This window comes from Periophthalmus magnuspinnatus, unplaced genomic scaffold, assembly GCF_009829125.3.
Source record: "Periophthalmus magnuspinnatus isolate fPerMag1 unplaced genomic scaffold, fPerMag1.2.pri scaffold_67_arrow_ctg1, whole genome shotgun sequence".
In the NCBI taxonomy this organism is placed as follows: Eukaryota; Metazoa; Chordata; class Actinopteri; order Gobiiformes; family Gobiidae; genus Periophthalmus; species Periophthalmus magnuspinnatus.
Window position 1 is genome coordinate 110,473 of NW_022986788.1, and position 18,956 is coordinate 129,428.

The following is an 18,956-nucleotide window of genomic DNA, read 5'->3' on the forward strand; positions in this document are numbered from 1 at the left end:
CATAGTGTTGTGTAAGTGACATGTCATATTATTCAAAGACATAATTATCAGAAATTGAGACTCAATAATAGCTGTTACAATTGTGTACAAAGGAATACACTATTTTATAATAATAATAATAATAATAATAATAATAATAATAATAATTATACATTTTATTTGTTAAGCGCCTTTCAAGGCTCTCAAGGTCGCCGTACATACATACATACACAATACAAATTGAACAATGTAAAATGATTTTCTATATTCATATAATACTTATTAGCCTAAAGAGCTAAAATTTTAAACGCTGATACAAAAGAACACATTGAATAAGCAGAGTAATGAGCCAATTGGCCATTGGTCTTTCATTACTCATAAAAGTACTCATTCGTTCATTTACATTTATTTAATACATACATTTCACCTCCAACATTATTAGAATCACACTAACTTTGGCCAATACAGCCATTATAATGCGATGGCCGCACTGCCTTCTAGAAGAGGTGTGAATGGGGGTGGATAGCGGCTGGGCATTGCCCAAATGGGGAGAATATGACAAGGAGGTGGTGTGGGGGAGCGGGTGCGCCCACAGAAAAAATTCTCCAACAGTAAGAAAGACTGAATTTGTATGAAGATGGAACCAGTATGTATAATTATATACGTATGTATGTATGTACTGTAATTAAATACTGCATTTAAATTTACATTTACATTAGATAACATGTGTAATAACACATGATACTTCCACAGCTTCCACAAAAACTAACCAGGAGACATCGACTCCCCCCACCTCCTCCCAGTCACATCTATGCAGCTCCCCCCAATTGCGACCATCTCTCTACCTCTTTGAACCCAACAATACAATTTTATCTGGAATGTAAATATTTGAAATCTAAACATTTTATATGGCATTTGTTTGTTTTGTTTTTATTTTTATTGTTTGACCTATCTTTTGTCACTTTTGTTAGTTGTAAATAGTCAATAAATACTTAATACAGTAATTAGACTCAATATTTGCTGTCACAATCGTGTACAAAGGAATATACTGTTTTATATTTTAAGATAATACTTATATAAACCTGCATCATGTATGATATAATAGTAATAGAAAATCATGCAAAAAGTGCACTTTCTGCAGTTCTTATTAAGTCCAATGTAACAATCTTATGTTTTCTTTACCGGTGAGTGCAGCTACTGTGTTTAAGCATTTACATGTAAATGAAACACATTTTTCCTGATGGAGGATGGTAGTTAGCTCTGGCCTCTTAGACTTGAAAAATTTGACAGACCAATCACATGCATTAGACACTGCTCTAGACCCCACCCCCTTTTACATATAGGTATGTCTCTATAAAAGCCCATGGAAAACATCCACCCTCTTACTTGAAGAAGCAAAGTGTTTTCACAGCTGTTTCAAGGCGATTTCTTTATTTTGTTGGTTACAGTGACCTTCTTTTTTTCTTTGTCAAGGATACTATCATTTCTTTCTTTCTTATCTTTTCTCCCATTCGTGATTTTGGGCATCTTCTGAGAAGAAACACATTCTACTGAATTTGTGTATCTGCAAAGAAGGTAAGAACTATTTTCTGTCATTATGTCTCATATTATACTTAATTGTATACTTATGCTAATTTTACTTCACTGATTATTTAACTTGAACATATACTTGCCTTAACACTGAAATGTTCCATGGGTGTGAGCGTGTGTGCGTGTGTGTGTGCGTGCATGAGAGAGCGACAGTACTGGGTGTGTGTGTGTATGGGGGGGGTGGGGGGGGGGGGGTCTTTAGTCCAGAAACACTGTAACCAAATCTTATTTCTTGTCTGTGTGCTTCTGATCTTTATTGTCTATGTGCTGCTGTTTTCCTTCTCTGTGTGCTGCTTTGTCACATGTAATCATATAATGTTTTTATGTTCTAGTCAGTACATTAGCAGTGAAACTTTACTCATCGCTGTCCAAATCTTACTTATGGCTTTCCAAATTGTAACTTCAAATGTGTAAGTATTAGCACTTACAGATAGATATAATACATTTCTTATAATTTTCAGATGCCGAGGCCTTTGCGCAAGTCTGTTGCTGCTCAGCACCGCAGAGCTGCTCAGCTTGAGAGCAAGACACGTAAGTGTTATCTCTCATTACTCTATATTTCAGTGTTTGGAACCATATGTAATTGAATTTGTTTTGTCTTTCAGGAGCGGGCACTGGCCACTGTCATGCGCAGGGTGAGAGCTACGAACGCCGCCATCCTGAGTACGTTGCGCGTGACAGCAACGGACGTAAGTGTTATCTGTCATTACTCTATAGTTGAGTGTTTGGATCAGTATGTAATTGAAATTGTTTTGTCATTTAGGACGGGGCACTGGGTCCCGTGCTACGCCGGGTCGTGCAAAGGAGTGGGGCGAAGGAGTTACCAAGAAGCGCCACTACTTCTTCCTGCCCAGAAAGAGCCCCAGCAAGAAGGTAAATGTTTTTTCCCCACTTGTCACATGTGTATGTTCATGCATGTATACTAAAATGTGACTTGTTTTTCCAGTTGGTCCTGTTTGCTGGGGACTCTCATCTTAGCTCCATCGTGGACAAGAGAGTGCACTTGCCAGAGGACAGCTTCACTTTCGGCTTCTCCTGCACTCCTGGGGCGACTGCATCACAGCTGCAGATGGAGCTTGGAGCTGATTACGTGAAAATGAGGGAGGATCACAAGCACATGAAAGACGACGACTACGGTATGTAGACTGCAGAAGATGTTAAGATTTGTCTCAGCCCAATATAACTTCTCCTTTTAATGTGTACAACTTTGTTGTTTTAGAGCCTGACCTGTTGTGCCTTCTGGCGCCGTCCAACATGCCCCGTGACCACATCACCCCTATTGATGAGGCAGCCAGGACCTTCAAGAACCTACTGGCATCTGCCAAGGAGAAGTGCGGAAAGGTAAACATGTTGTGATAATTTGTTGCACTGACACATTTCTAATACATTTATGTCCAATATATTTATATCATTTCAATGTGTTCTCAGGTGTGTGTTATCGATTTCCCGCCTCGTCTGTCTTTCAACGACGAGTATCAGACAGCTCTTGGGCAGGAATACCACAGGGTAGCAGCGACAGCCGGTAAGTAAATGCACATGTTGTTTTTTTGTAATACGCTGTTCAACAAGCTTCTTTTTAATGGACATTTCATTTATATTCCTACAGGAGTCACGTACCACCTACTTGCACACCATTTCTCCATGAGTGACACCAAGCTGTGGGCTACAGATGGGGTAAGGGCAATGATACAGTTTTACTTTCATTTTGATTTCATCCATATATGTATATATGCTGTAGATAACATTTTTTTTTTTTCTTTTTCCTGCTTCAGACCCATCTCAGTGATGACCATGGCCTCTGCATTCTTGTCGAGCAGCTGCTGGACGCATGCACTCACGAGTTCGAGCGGTCTCCTCCCAGCCCCCCCAAGCTGCCATCTCCCACCTACGCCAAGCCCCGCCGTCGTCCCGCACCTCCCGCGCCTGTGTCTCCTCCAGTCCCCGCCGCAGCCCCTCGCAGAGCTTCCACCAGGCAGCGCACACGCCTTGTACGTGACGTCAGCCCTGAAGGATCTGTAAGCTTTCGCAGGGTAAGGAACAATGTCATCTACATACATCAATTTAACATAGACGCCTTTATTGTATGAATAACATGTGTTATGTTTTGTTGTTACCAGAAGTTGCCATCTGGGGAGTTCGCACCTTTTAGACCATGTTCACCTGAGACTGCAGAACAGGTTTGTATATTTCCTTTATAACATGTCGGAATCAAAAATTCATGATTATTAACATATCTACTATTTATCCTTGAAGGTCACCGAGGTTGGCATCCCACTGTCACCCGTTCTCTTCAGCCCTGCCATGGCCGTAGAGATGGAGAACATTTGTCTGTCCAGCGGTGACAAACCTACATCATGCCCGGCAACAGAAAAGGTAATTTCAACTTGTTAACAGATGTACTAGTAAGAGGAGATAGTAATGATTCAGGGATAATATTGGGCAGTATTGCATAGAAATGTAAAATAATATGGTGTTTCTTTGTGTTTAGACTTCTTCTCTCAAGCGTGCAAAGACCAAGAACAAGAAGCGTCGCGTGAAGAGACAGGTTGGTTGACATGTGCTTGCAATATTTGTATTAATCATCATGTCTTTACTATATTAACTCGCGTTTCTGTATGTAGAGGGTCGACGAGGCGGTCGACGAGAGGAGCTACAGGAGGCATGCAAGAAGTTCCTCTGAAAGCTCCACATCTTCTTTGGAGGTTTGTTGTTTTAGTTGTCTTTTTTTTTTTTTTTTTTTTTCCAATTGCATTGAATTTCATCAAATGCAGAGCTGATTGTAATACATTTGTCTGGTGTTCATACAGCTGCATGACTTGGAGGTGTTCCCACATCTTCCACGGCCAGCAGGGGAGCAGCAAAGTGCAACCTTGCACATGGTAAGTAAATCATTTACCACTCTTATCACGCTGATGTAAAGACATATAAATTGATATCATAATTAAGCAATATAATAATCATGTCTTCTCTTTTCTGCCCATTCAGGTGCCAGAGACGACATCCCCGGGCAACCCACAAGAACACCAGGCAAGCTCTGATGAAGACAACAAAGTTAAGTCATGCTATGCTATTGATGGTCGTCTTGCTTCACAAGTTGTTGCTGATGGCCGCCGTGCCTCTGGTGTTGCTCAGTTTTCATTAGAAGTAACTGACGCTGAAATGCTTTCTGTAGCCGACAGTCACGATGGCAGGACATGTAAAGTTACTAATGCTGCAATAATCACTGTTGCTAGTAGTCAACCTGACAGTACCTCTGAGATCACAGATGAAGAAATGCTTTCTGTTCAATGTCCTCCTGCTTCTTGTATTGCTATATCAAATACGCAATCTCTTCCTGTCCCAAACAACATACGGGGGTCTTTTCATCAGGGGGTGTCCTCTCTGTTGTGCCCTGGGAAACAGTGCATGCCCATTGCTTTAGTTGCCATTTCTCAACATAAACGTAAAAATGTTTTCACATGGAAACAATTTGATTTGGATAATGTGCTTCATTTGGGTGATCAAATGTACGCACAGTGCCATAATCCAGATAAAGATGACTTTATGTGTGTTGGTGATTTGCCAAAACAATACATTGTTGATGACCACCACTTTACATTTACATTTGGGGATGCAGTTAGTGGAAATGTCAATGTCAATGATAGTAAATTCATCCGAGATGGTGTATTATTTAACTTAAGAGATGGTTTGAGCAAGATTGTTTCACAGAATGATTCTTGCCTCCTCACAGTTGGTTGTAACACCTGTGCAATTATTGCTAATAATGGTTGCTATGCTGTGGTTGATTCTCATTCCCGTTCTCCCACTGGTTTAATTCATCCTGACGGTAAAAGCATTGTGGCATATTTTGGTTGCTTGGAAGATTTATATATTCACATTTGCTCATTGGCTAAAAGTTTTAAGAAGAAGGACTTTGAAATTCAAGGTGTAACTGCTAACTTCACCACTACTCATTCCATGCCAGATGCTCCTCTATTGGATTTGGATGTGCAGTTTATTGGAGAGACCACCACAGCCCTGCACTTCAAACCTTTGACTGAACAAGTCTGTAGACAATTGTGTGACAAATTGAACATAGACTTTGAAAAAAGTGATTATCCTCCAATTGACATTGTTGGTTTGTTGGGCAATCCATGCAAAAATGAGAGTATTGTTGGTGATGGTAACTGTTTTTTCCGTGCAATTTCCCAAGCAGTTTGTGGCACACAAAAAAATCACAGAAAATTTAGGGTCGCAGCAGTGAAACAGCTCAAAAAATATCCTCACATATACACAGGTTTATTTGAAGGATATTCATCTGTTCAAGAATACATTGAGAACACAAAGATGAACAAAATTCACACTTGGGCTACTCAAACTGAAATTCAAGCAATGGCTGATTATTTGGGTGTCAGTGTCTATACTTACACAAGTAATCGTTGGATTAGGTATAGTTCTAACACTCAACAGTTGTCAGATGCTGCAATTTATTTGGAACATTGTAATGAAAATCACTATGAAACTGTCATCTGTGTTTCTCTGGCTGATGGACAGGGTTGCTATAACTTGTGTAAAGATAATGTTAATGTCAGACCATACAAAACTCGATGTCTAAAGACAGCTACCAGGGAGAGTAACTCTGATGTATGTCAAGCCACATCCTCAAAATATATCTTAGCGAAGAAAAACATGCAGAAAAAAGCTAAATATCAATCAGACCAATTTGAACGCAATAAGAAAATAAAGCAAGTTTTAACTAAATATCATAACACTCCAAAATACCAACAAAAACTCAGAGAAGCTGGCATGAAAAAATATGCTGAAAATGTAACATATAGACAACAGTTACAATCACAAAGTGTCATTAAGTACCATGAAAACACAGCCCATCGTCATAATGTGCAACAGAGAAGTATTCATAAGTATAAAACAAATGAAAGCCACAGACAAATTGTTAAAAATAAAAGCATCCATAAGTATAAGACAGATGAAAGCCACAGACAAATTGTTCAAAAACAAAGCATTGATAAGTATAAAACAAATGAAATCCACAGACAAAATTTGAAGAATTTAAGCCGTCAGAAATATTCAACCAATTCGGACCATCGGGAACTCAAGAAAGCTACTAGTGTCCACAAATATGCAACAGATGAAAACTATCGGAACAAACGCAAAAATTTAAGTAAACACAAATATAGCGACCCTGAACACAAGCTACATGTTGTATCCAGAAGCCTCAGCAGAAAACAACAACGGAAGGAAAAATCCAACATTTTGAAGCATGTTAGGCAAATGTTTTCAGGCAAGATCAAATATGGACCACAGTTTGTGTGTTGTGTGTGCCACAAACGCTTCTTCCAAACTGGTGTTTTGGCTTGCAAAAGGTCACATTATGTGAACATGTCACAGTCAGATCTCGATTTTTGCATTTCTGATAAATATGTACACACATGTGACATGACTTGCCCTAAGCCATGTAACATGTCTGTGTATAGAGGAAAGCTAAACATATGCCACACCTGTAACAGTAAATTGATTCGAGGTACCATCCCGGCTGAGTGTGCAGCTAACAATTTGGAACTCCCCCCAGTACCTGAGGAACTTACACGATTAAACAGTATAGAAACTCATCTTATTTCACCAAACATTATGTTTTGTAAATACATGACATTGCCTAAAACAAAACAGCGAGGCATTCGAGGTCCCGTGGTGTGCGTTCAAAGTAGGGTTACAGAGACCTGTGACAAATTGTTGCCCCGAACGGGCTCCCCTGGCCTGGTGCAAGTCAAACTGAAACGCAAAATGTCTTATAAAGGTCATTATGAGTATCAGTTTGCAAACACTCAAAATGTGACAGAAGCTTTGGCGTGCCTTAAACAAATTAACATTCACTATGAAGACATCGAGTTCAATCAAGACTGGATCAATGATTTTAGCAGAGAGGAGCCTGAGGAACAACAAGAACAACAAGACACAAATGAAGTCACTGCTGAACATACCGATCCACGGCCACAAGACCCCATAGAAGCTGAACATCTGTATGAGAACCAGCAGCATGGTGTCTACAATGACACATGCTCTATGCCACTAGACCTGGGTCAGGAGACGCTGGACCAGTATCTTGATAATGTCGTTAGTGTTGCTCCGGCTGAAGGAAACAACCCAGTGAGCAAACTCCATGACCATACAAACGAGGCCAAATGTTTTCCCGCCATTTTTGTGACTGGCACAAATACATTTCATACCCCGAGAAAATTTCCACTCACTTTATCCAAATATTTCAAATTACGCCTTTTGAACGCTGACACGAGATGTGCAAACAATATAGAATATCTGTTTTATGCAGATAACACGTTGATCTTATATAATGTCATTAATTGTGTCTCCATTGCAACACGCAAAGGACAATTTGATGGCATTACAAGAGGTAACGCTCAGGACAGTGACGGTAACGTTTTGAGACACGTGGTTCAGTTTAATGGTGGTTTCCGGTTTTTGTCACCAATCGTTGGCTCACCTGCTTACTGGCAACAATGTAAGCGTGAGGTTTTTTCAATGATACGTCAGCTAGGAATTCCAACTTGGTTCTGTTCTTTCAGTGCTGCTGACTTGCGCTGGGAAAATCTAATTGAAGCACTTCTCATACAGGATGGAAGAACACAGACAGTTGAACATTTGAACTGGGCTGAACGGTGTAATCTTTTGAGGAAGAACCCTCTGGTTGCAGCTCAAATGTTTGACTACAGATGGCATTGGTTCTTGAAGTTGATTCTCATGTCCCCTGCTAATCCCATTGGAAAAATTGTGGATTATTTTTGCCGGGTTGAGTTCCAGGCTAGAGGCTCCCCCCACATACACGCTCTCTTCTGGGTAGAAAATGCCCCTAGAATTGATGAAAACACCGATGAAGAAGTCACTACTTTTATTGATAAATATGTCACCTGTGAGGTTCCACAAAATGATCCCAAACTGGCGGAAATGGTGAAAACTCTGCAGACCCACTCAAAACACCACTCTAAAAGTTGTCGAAAAAAGAAGACAGTCTGTAGATTTAAATTCCCACGCCCACCATCTCGGAGAACTTTTATCAAAAGGGCACGGCAAACCCCCATTTGTCCAAAATGCCATTTGAAAAAAGATGATGCACTCTGTGTATGTCCACCAGATGACCCAAATCGCATGTCCAAAGAGCGTGCAGATCGCATTATATCTGACGTGAAAGAGGCTGCGCTGAGTGTCATTGACCCGCCCAAAGACAACGCAGAACTGTTTGCACGACTTGGCATCACACAGGAACTTTATGAAGAAGCCTTTCAAGTTTCAGACGGCCACACCAGTATTATTTTAAAAAGGGAACTGTCTGATATGTGGAACAATCAATTTAACGGTTTTCTGCTGTTTTGTTGGGCGGCTAATATTGATATCCAGTATGTCGTTGATGGTTTTGCTTGTGCGGCTTACATGGTGACATACATCTCTAAAAGTGAAACAGAAGTGGGCTTGCTGCTTGGAAACGCACACAAGGAAGCATTAGAAGGCAATGAAAGTGCTAAAGATGCTATGAAAAAAATGGGAAATGTGTATGTACAAAATCGTGAGGTGTCAGCCCAGGAAGCTGCTTATCGAGTCACTGGAATGCATCTCAAAGAATTCTCCCGCAAAGTGTCTTTTATTCCTACAGGTGATAACATAGTCCGGCTTACTAAACCCATAAAACAGCTTGAAAACAGTTCATCTGAGGACATTTGGATGACTAACATAACAGACCGTTATATCAATAGGCCAGATGACAGTACTTTTAATGACATGTGCATTTCTGTTTTTGTGTCCGAATATCGTGTGTTGTGCAAAGGTCAAACCAGCCGGAACCCAATTCTGCTCCAAAACTCTATGGGTGCCATAACAAAGCGCATTCGTACCCAACCTGCAGTGATTAGGTATGCCCGCTTCTCTCAAACTGAACATCCAGAACTGTTCCATCAGAGTATTTTACAGTTGTTTCTCCCCTATCGTGCAGAGAGCGACCTCATGCCACCTCCATTCACTGCGTTTGAACAGTTTTACACTCACGGACACATTGTTCTTTCCAATGGATCAGTGTGTTCAGTTAAATCTGTGGTTGATGCAAATAGAAACAGATTTGACAAACACACTGAGGACTTGGAAACACTTTGTAATGAAGTCAGCGTCAATGCAAATCTGGAAGATGCATGGTCTGCTCTCTGCCCAGTACAACAACTTGAAAGGATGGAAGATAAGGAAGAGGTTGTGGAGATGGCGGGGGAAGACCATGCTGACTTTGTCGAAATTCCTGAATTGGCCATTCCAACAGACAGTATCCAATCATCTATCAATCCATTTGAAAAAACCAAAACATTAACTAGACAAGAGGGTTTAAACTTAATCCGATCGTTAAATGAACAACAGATGGCCATTTTCACCCAAATTCGACACTGGTGCTTGCAAAAAATTAATAATCAAAACCCAGAGCCACTACACACATTCATTACCGGCGGAGCAGGCACTGGAAAAAGCCATCTCATTAGAGCAATACAATACGAAGCTACAAGACTTTTGGCACCTTTATGCTCTACTCCAGATGGTGTTAGCGTTTTGCTAACTGCACCTACTGGAATAGCAGCATATAATCTAAAGGCTGCAACCATTCACTCTTCATTTAGCATAGGCATGGACTGCCGCCTCCCCTATGTTCCACTCGGTGAAGAGAAAATCAATACTCTGAGAGTTCAGTTCCAGGATGTTCACATTCTCATCATAGATGAGGTTTCTATGGTCTCCTACAACTTGCTGGTTTACATTCATGGTAGATTACGGCAGATCAAACAAACTGGTGATTCCCCATTTGGAAACGTTAGCGTTATTGCAGTCGGAGACTTTTACCAATTACCTCCAGTTAAAGGTAAACCTTTGTATGACACACGAGTTGGCTATAATCTTTGGCAAGATTTGTTTCACATTGCAGAGCTGACAACAGTTGTAAGACAGCAAGACACCACATTTGCTGATCTACTCAATCGCCTAAGAACCCGGTCAAGAGACACGCCCCTGCTCCCAGAAGATGAAGCCATTTTAAGAAGTCGTGTCACAGGACAAACATCTACTGCCCTACACATCTTCCCCACTAACACGCAAGTCCAGTATCACAACTCTGAACAGGTCCAACGCATCTGCCCAGATTACATCACCATCACAGCTCAAGATTACAGCTACAGTAAAAAAACTGGCAAACTCATTGAATTCACAGACGGGGTTGTTAAAACAAAGCATACCTCGCTACTCGATGAATTGCCTGTTGGTGTCAATGCACGGGTCATGCTGATTAAAAACGTGGATGTAGCCGACGGACTGGTGAATGGAATATGTGGCACCGTCACTCACATAGACAATCCACCAAACAGAAGGCTCCCACTGGCTATTTACGTGCAATTTGACGACGACAAAATTGGCGCACAAAAAAGAAGCCGCACTGTCACTCCACCGGGCCTGACTGGTTCTACACGCATAGAGCCAGTGGAAGATCAAGCTAATAAAAAGGGGGAAAAGCGTCGTCAGTTCCCCCTTAAATTAGCATGGGCTTGCACGGTGCACAAGGTACAAGGTCTTACTGTTGATGCAGCTGTGGTCTGTCTGGACCAAACTTTTACAGCAGGTCAAGCCTATGTCGCCTTAAGCCGTGTCAGGAGTTTAGAAGGTCTCATCATTCAAAAATTCAAACCAAAGAAAATCTACTGCAACAGTAAGGTCAGACCGGCATTAGACACAATGCTTCCCTTCATGTTCACAGGGCCGTCATTGGACATACATGAAACACAAGTTTTCAACTTGTTTTTCATGAATGTGCAAGGACTTCCGCAACATGTGCCTGACTTACAGTCATGTATGCAGAAATTCCATCCCCACTGCATTGCCGTTACAGAAACTTGGCTCACTGAACGCTCACACCACCAATCCAATAGCATTGCAGGATATCATTTCCACAGTCAAACCCGCAGTTTGGCATATCAAAGCAGCCGTCACCCTGCACTGGTCAATTTGCGCACACAGCTACATGGTGGAGTTGGAATCTATTGTCAAGACGGTTATTCCTACGACACTGTGTCATTACAAAACACTAATCTGGAATGTTTGGCTAAACATTTCACTGAACATGACATTCTCATTGCTGTCATTTACCGCCCCACATCATACCCAATGACTGTATTCAAACAAAATTTAAACACACTGGTGAATTGGCTTGACTCAAATTACAATCACATCGCAATCGTAGGGGACTTTAATGACGACATATTGAAATCTTCCAGTCTTTGCAATTTCATGCAAAAAAAGGGATTTGTTCAATGTGTCGCCTCTCCCACTACAGAAAGAGGCACTTTAATTGATCACATGTACTTAAAGTCCTCTCAGTTTGAAGTTGACACAATTGTGGTACCAACTTACTTCAGTGATCATGAAGGGATAGCTTGTCGTTTTAAGCATAAAAACACAACAGCCAATTAAAATAACATTTCCCTTTTTTTAAGCCTTTCAGTTTCTTTTTTTGGCCTTTTTTTTGCTTTTATGCAGCTTTGTGTGTCATCTCTTTTTGACTAGCTTCCGATCTACTTTTATTTTATGTCATTTTTTTTACTTACTTAAAAACACAACAGGCAATTATCTCTTTTTTTATCTTTTTCTTTTTTTTTGAAGGGGTATTTAAATTTCTCCACTGCGGTGCTTGTTTTTTTTTTCCATTTTTTTGTTTTGTTTTTTTCACTGGCGTTTCATCTACTTTTGAAATTATGTACGTTCTTTTTTTTTTAAATTTACTTAAAAACACAACATTATCTCTTTTTTCCTTGTTTTTCTGTTTTTCTTTCACTGTTTTGTTATTTTTATTTTTTTTATTGTTATTTTTTTAAAGGCATAAGTAACATAGATTTTTCACATTTCAGGTCCCTGTCTTACTCCATTAGTATAGTGGTGAGTATCCATGCCTGGCACGTGGGAGACCGGGGTTCGATTCCCTGCTGATGCAGCAAATCACTTCCTGGAATTTCTCCACTCTGATACTAATAAAGGTTTGTCTTATCTTATTTTTTGGCTTTATGCAGCTTGGTGTTTTGTTGGCTTTTTTTAATTTTATTTTTTTTCACTGGCGTTTCATCTAGTTTTGAAATGATCTACGTTCATTTATTTTTTTTTCACTTACTTAAAAACACAACATTATCTCTTTTTTTCTGTTTTTCTTTCACTGTTTTTATTGTTATTTTTATTTTTTTTATCATTCTTTTTTTAAAGGCATAATTAACATAGATTTTTCACATTTCAGATCCCTGTCTTACTCCATTAGTATAGTGGTGAGTATCCGTGCCTGTCACGTGGGAGACCGGGGTTCGATTCCCTGACGATGCAGCAAATCACTTTCTGAAATGCCTCCACTGTGGTGCTAATAAAGGTATGTCTTAACTTCTTTTTTGGCTTTATGCAGCTGGGTGTTTTCTTCCTTTTTTTTTTTTTTTTTCCACTGGCGTTTCATCTAGTTTTGCAATGATCAACGTTAATTTTTTTTTTTTTACTTACTTACAAACAAAACATTATCTCTTTTTTTCTGTTTTTCTTTCACTGTTTTTATTGTTATTTTTATTATTATTATTATTTTTTTTTTTTAAAAGGCATAATTAATGTACATTTTTCACATTTCTGATCCCTGTCTTTCTTAATTAGTGTAGTGGAGAGTATCCTTGCCTGTCATGTTTGAGACTGGGGTTCGATTCCCTGACGGGGCAGCAAATACCTTTCTGGAATTTCCCCACTGTAGGGCTAATACATGTATGTCTTACCATCACCGATTACTTTTCCTTTTTTTTTTTTTTTTTTTTTTTAATGTTTTTGGACTTTTTTTTCTTTTTACTAGCATTTCTTTTAGTTTTGAAATGATCTAAGTTTCATTTTGTTACTTTTTGCTTGCTTTGACTTCTTTGTACTACATTAATGTTTTGTATCTAGCATGTCAACAACTTAATAAACAAGTCCATGAAAATCATATCACTTGTTTGTCTTTCTTCTCAGAATAATTGCTTCACTTCATTTATTTCATTTTATATTTTTATTTTATTAATCTACATTTTTCACAGCCTTTCACAGTTTTTTTTTTTTTTTGTTTTTTTTAAAGGGATAATTAATGTACATTTTTCACATTTAGTAGTGAGTATCCCTGCCTGTCATGTGGGAGACCAGGGTTCGATTCCTGGATGGGGCAGAAAAAACCTTTCTTGAATTTCTCCACTGTGGGGCTAATAAAGGCATATCTTATCTTCACACGGTTTCTATATATGTGTGGCCAAAAAAAAGATAAATAATCTGTAAAGGGGGGCGGATAGCAGGCGGGAAAAATGGTGCATGGGGGCGGTGGCTGGCCCCAGGCGGTCGCGTGGGGGGGCGGTTGCGCGGGGGGCGAGGGCCATCATCGCCGCTTGCGGCTTTAAATTAACATTGTTCTTCCTTCCCTCCTTTCGTTTTTCTGCCCAAACAAATGCATTTTTCACCCCCTGAACATGCACGAAAAGTCTCACATGGGGGTATAGGATCGACCGGCCCGGTGAAAAATTTCATAAAATTGTTGTCGGGAAAATGTCCCATGCCCCCTGACTCGACAGCGCCACCTAAAATTTCACCCCTATGGGAGAGGAGCCTGGTTTATTTTGGAATAAATGCACAAAAATCGGAACACTGATAGAGAATGGGGGGACAAGCATAAAAATGAATTGAAGCACTGCTCTATGACGAACAGGAAATCGGCCATATTGGATCAAAAATTTGCCGCTTCATTCGCAGCGTGTTTTCAAAACGCTACTAGTCTCAGGTTTTTGGTCCAAATGAGCTCAGATTTCACATGCCACATCTGGACACATGGGTTTTCATAAAACATCCACATTTTGTCCGAATTCCACACGGTTCGCCCGTACGCCACCGCCGAAAATGCCTTTGTTTCCTGTTATTTCGATGTCCTCTCACGACCACAGGCATTGCCATACAGAGCTCACATTCACATCACATATGTGAGACTGGGGCATGAATGGAATGCAATATTAATTTTAATAAAAATGAACACTATAGCGCCCCCTAACTTAGGGGTGAATCGCCAACATTATCGGATTCCTTCAAAATTCGGGGAATAAATCGATGGCATCAGAAGAAACAAAAAATTACATTATGGCCATGAGTCATTTTCCACGTTTGGCCACCAGGGGCGAAAACACTCAAAAAAATCATTAAAAAATGTGTTACATGCACATACATTGTTCTAGACAGCTGAAATTCTCATCACACATGTGGTATTAGTGTATTAATAGAATGCATTAATAAATGTTATATAAATGAACACTATAGCGCCCCCTACAGTATTGGTAAAATACTCAACTTTGTCCGATTGGCATGAAACTTGGGGAGATAATTGTGGGCATTAAATGGGGCAAAAAAGTCCATTACACCATACCTGTATTGTGCACGAGGTTGCCGGTTCAACGCCGTGGACCTCCATTATAATGTGTTGGTCACACATATTTATATAGAAACTGTGTGAAGGGGGGCGGGTTGCGGCCGTGGGGTGGCCAGGCGGGGAAAATGGTGCGTGGGGGTGATGGCCGGCCCCGGGCGGTCGCGTGGGGTGGCGGTCGCGCGGGTGGCGAGGGCTATCATCGCCGCTCGCGGCTTTAAATTAACATTGTTCTTCCTTCCCTCCTTTCGTTTTTCTGCCCAAACAAATGCATTTTTCACCCCCTGAACATGCACGAAAAGTCTCACATGGGGGTATAGGATCGACCGGCCCGGTGAAAAATTTCATAAAATTGTTGTCGGGAAAATGTCCCATGCCCCCTGACTCGACAGCGCCACCTAAAATTTCACCCCTATGGGAGAGGAGCCTGGTTTATTTTGGAATAAATGCACAAAAATCGGAACACTGATAGAGAATGGGGGGACAAGCATAAAAATGAATTGAAGCACTGCTCTATGACGAACAGGAAATCGGCCATATTGGATCAAAAATTTGCCGCTTCATTCGCAGCGTGTTTTCAAAACGCTACTAGTCTCAGGTTTTTGGTCCAAATGAGCTCAGATTTCACATGCCACATCTGGACACATGGGTTTTCATAAAACATCCACATTTTGTCCGAATTCCACACGGTTCGCCCGTACGCCACCGCCGAAAATGCCTTTGTTTCCTGTTATTTCGATGTCCTCTCACGACCACAGGCATTGCCATACAGAGCTCACATTCACATCACATATGTGAGACTGGGGCATGAATGGAATGCAATATTAATTTTAATAAAAATGAACACTATAGCGCCCCCTAACTTAGGGGTGAATCGCCAACATTATCGGATTCCTTCAAAATTCGGGGAATAAATCGATGGCATCAGAAGAAACAAAAAATTACATTATGGCCATGAGTCATTTTCCACGTTTGGCCACCAGGGGCGAAAACACTCAAAAAAATCATTAAAAAATGTGTTACATGCACATACATTGTTCTAGACAGCTGAAATTCTCATCACACATGTGGTATTAGTGTATTAATAGAATGCATTAATAAATGTTATATAAATGAACACTATAGCGCCCCCTACAGTATTGGTAAAATACTCAACTTTGTCCGATTGGCATGAAACTTGGGGAGATAATTGTGGGCATTAAATGGGGCAAAAAAGTCCATTACACCATACCTGTATTGTGCACGAGGTTGCCGGTTCAATGCCGTGGACCTCCATTATAATGTGTTGGTCACACATATTTATATAGAAACTGTGTGAAGGGGGGCGGGTTGCGGCCGTGGGGTGGCCAGGCGGGGAAAATGGTGCGTGGGGGTGATGGCCGGCCCCGGGCGGTCGCGTGGGGTGGCGGTCGCGCGGGTGGCGAGGGCTATCATCGCCGCTCGCGGCTTTAATTATTATTTTTTTTCCCCCCCTTGGATCGCAATTTTCACCCCCTGAACGTCAACGAAAAGTCGCACATGGGGGTATCAAATCGACCAGCTTCGCAAAAAATTCAAGAAAATATGCATCACGAAAATGACCCACACACACTGGCTCGACAGCGCCACCTAGAAAATTCAAAATTTTAAAATGAATTGGGAGCCGACACGCATTTTTCGCCCTAGCTTGACGAAATTCACACCAGTGATAGAGCTCATGGAGACAAGCAAAAAAGCCAATCATAGTGCGGCCCTAGGACGGACAGGAAGTCGGCTATATTGAATCGAAAATTCGCCAAATTTTTCGCAGCGTGTTTTCAAAACGCTACTAGTCTCAGGTTTTTGGTCCAAATGAGCTCAGATTTCACATGCCACATCCAGACACATGGGTTTTCAAAAGTTATCCACGTTTTCTCCAAATTCCACACGGTTCGCCCGTACGCCGCCACCGAAATATGCCTTCGTTTCCTGTTTTTTCGATGTCCTCTCACGACCACAGGTATTTCCCTACAGAGCTCACATTCACATCACATATGCGAGATTGTGGCATGAGTGGAATGCAATATTAATTTTAATCAAAATGAACACTATAGCGCCCCCTACCATAGGGGTGAAACGCAAACATTATCGGATTCCTACGAAATTCGGGAAATAAATTGGGGGCATGACGTGGACCAAAAAATAATATTACGGGCATAGGCCATTTTTCACACTTGGCCACCAGGGGCGCAAAGACTCCAAAAAAAATCATTTAAAAATGCCTGACACGCACATGCATTGGTCTACACAGCTCAAATTCACATCACACGTGTGATATGAGGGTATTAATAAAATGGATTATTAATTGTAATAAAAATGAACACTATAGCGCCCCCTACCATAGGGGTGAAACGCCAACATTATCGGATTCCTACGAAATTCGGGGAATAAATCAGTGGCATCACAAGAAACAAAAAATTACATTATGGCCATGGCTCATTTTCCACGGTTGGCCACCAGGGGCGCAAATACAAAAAAAAAATCATAAAAAAATTTCTGACACGCACATGCATTGGTCTACACAGCTCAAATTCACATCACACGTGTGATGTGAGGGTATTAATAAAATGGATTATTAATTGTAATAAAAATGAACACTATAGTGCCCCCTACCATAGGGGTGAAACGCCAACATTATCGGATTCCTACGAAATTCGGGGAATAAATCAATGGCATCAGAAGAAACAAAAAATTACATTATGGCCATGAGTCATTTTCCACGGTTGGCCACCAGGGGCGCAAATACTAAAAAAAAATCATAAAAAAATTTCTTACACGCACATACATGGTTCTAGACAGCTGAAATTCTCATCACACATGTGATATCAGGGTATTAATAGAATGCACTATTAATTGTTATGTAAATGAACACTATAGCGCCCCCTACAGTATTGGTAAAATACACAACTTTGTCCGATTGGCATGAAACTTGGGGAGATAATTGGGGGCATTAAAAGGGTCAAAAAAGTCAATTACACCATACCTGTATTATGTACATGCTTGCCGGTGCAAAGCCACAGACCCCTCTCATATAGAGTCAGGGCCACACAGCCCAGGGCCACACTGCATATTAACATTGTTCTTCGTTTTTCTGCCAAAACAATCGCAGTTTTCACCCCTTGAACATTCACGAAAAGTCTCACATGGGGGTATAGAATCGACCAGCTCTGCGAAAAATTTAATAAAATTGGTTTCGGCAAAATGTCCCATGCCCCCTGACTCGACGGCGCCACCTAAAATTTCACCCCTATGGGAGAGGAGCCTGGTTTATTTTGGAAAACACACACAAAAATCAGAACAGTGATAGAGAATGGGAGGACAAGCATAAATATGAATTGAAGCACTGCTCTATGACAGACAGGAAGTCGGCTATATTGAATCGAAAATTCGCCAAATTTTTCGCTGCGTGTTTTCAAAACGCTACTAGTCTCAGGTTTTTGGTCCAAATGAGCTCAGATTTCACATGCCACATCCAGACACATGGGTTTTCAAAAGTTATCCACGTTTTCTCCGAATTCCACACGGTTCGCCCGTATGCCGCCACCGAAATATGCCTTCGTTTCCTGTTTTTTCGATGTCCTCTCACTACCACAGGCATTGCCCTACAGAGCTCACATTCACATCACATATGCGAGATTGGGGCATGAATGGAATGCAATATTAATTTTAATCAAAATGAACACTATAGCGCCCCCTACCATAGGGGTGAAACGCCAACATTATCGGATTCCTACGAAATTCGGGAAATAAATTGGGGGAATGACGTGGACCAAAAAATAATATTACGGGCATAGGTCATTTTTCACACTTGGCCACCAGGGGCGCAAAGACTCCAAAAAAAATCATTTAAAAATTTCTGACACGCACATGCATTGGTCTACACAGCTCAAATTCA

The 18,956-nt window shown here is 40.8% G+C and overlaps 1 protein-coding gene across 1 annotated transcript; it reads left to right on the forward strand.

Annotated features, from left to right (window-relative positions):
• Window positions 1-2,030: 2,030 nt before the first annotated feature.
• LOC117393642 (uncharacterized) lies at window positions 2,031-12,515 on the forward strand. The gene is made up of 15 exons (XM_055232487.1): window positions 2,031-2,100; window positions 2,175-2,258; window positions 2,333-2,442; window positions 2,516-2,705; window positions 2,789-2,910; window positions 2,998-3,091; window positions 3,176-3,243; window positions 3,342-3,599; window positions 3,687-3,746; window positions 3,823-3,942; window positions 4,058-4,114; window positions 4,191-4,271; window positions 4,377-4,448; window positions 4,555-6,192; window positions 6,958-12,515. The coding sequence occupies exons 1-15, from the start codon at window positions 2,031-2,033 to the stop codon at window positions 12,064-12,066; spliced, it is 8,133 nt and encodes a 2,710-aa protein (XP_055088462.1). The 3' UTR covers window positions 12,067-12,515.
• Window positions 12,516-18,956: the final 6,441 nt, after the last annotated feature.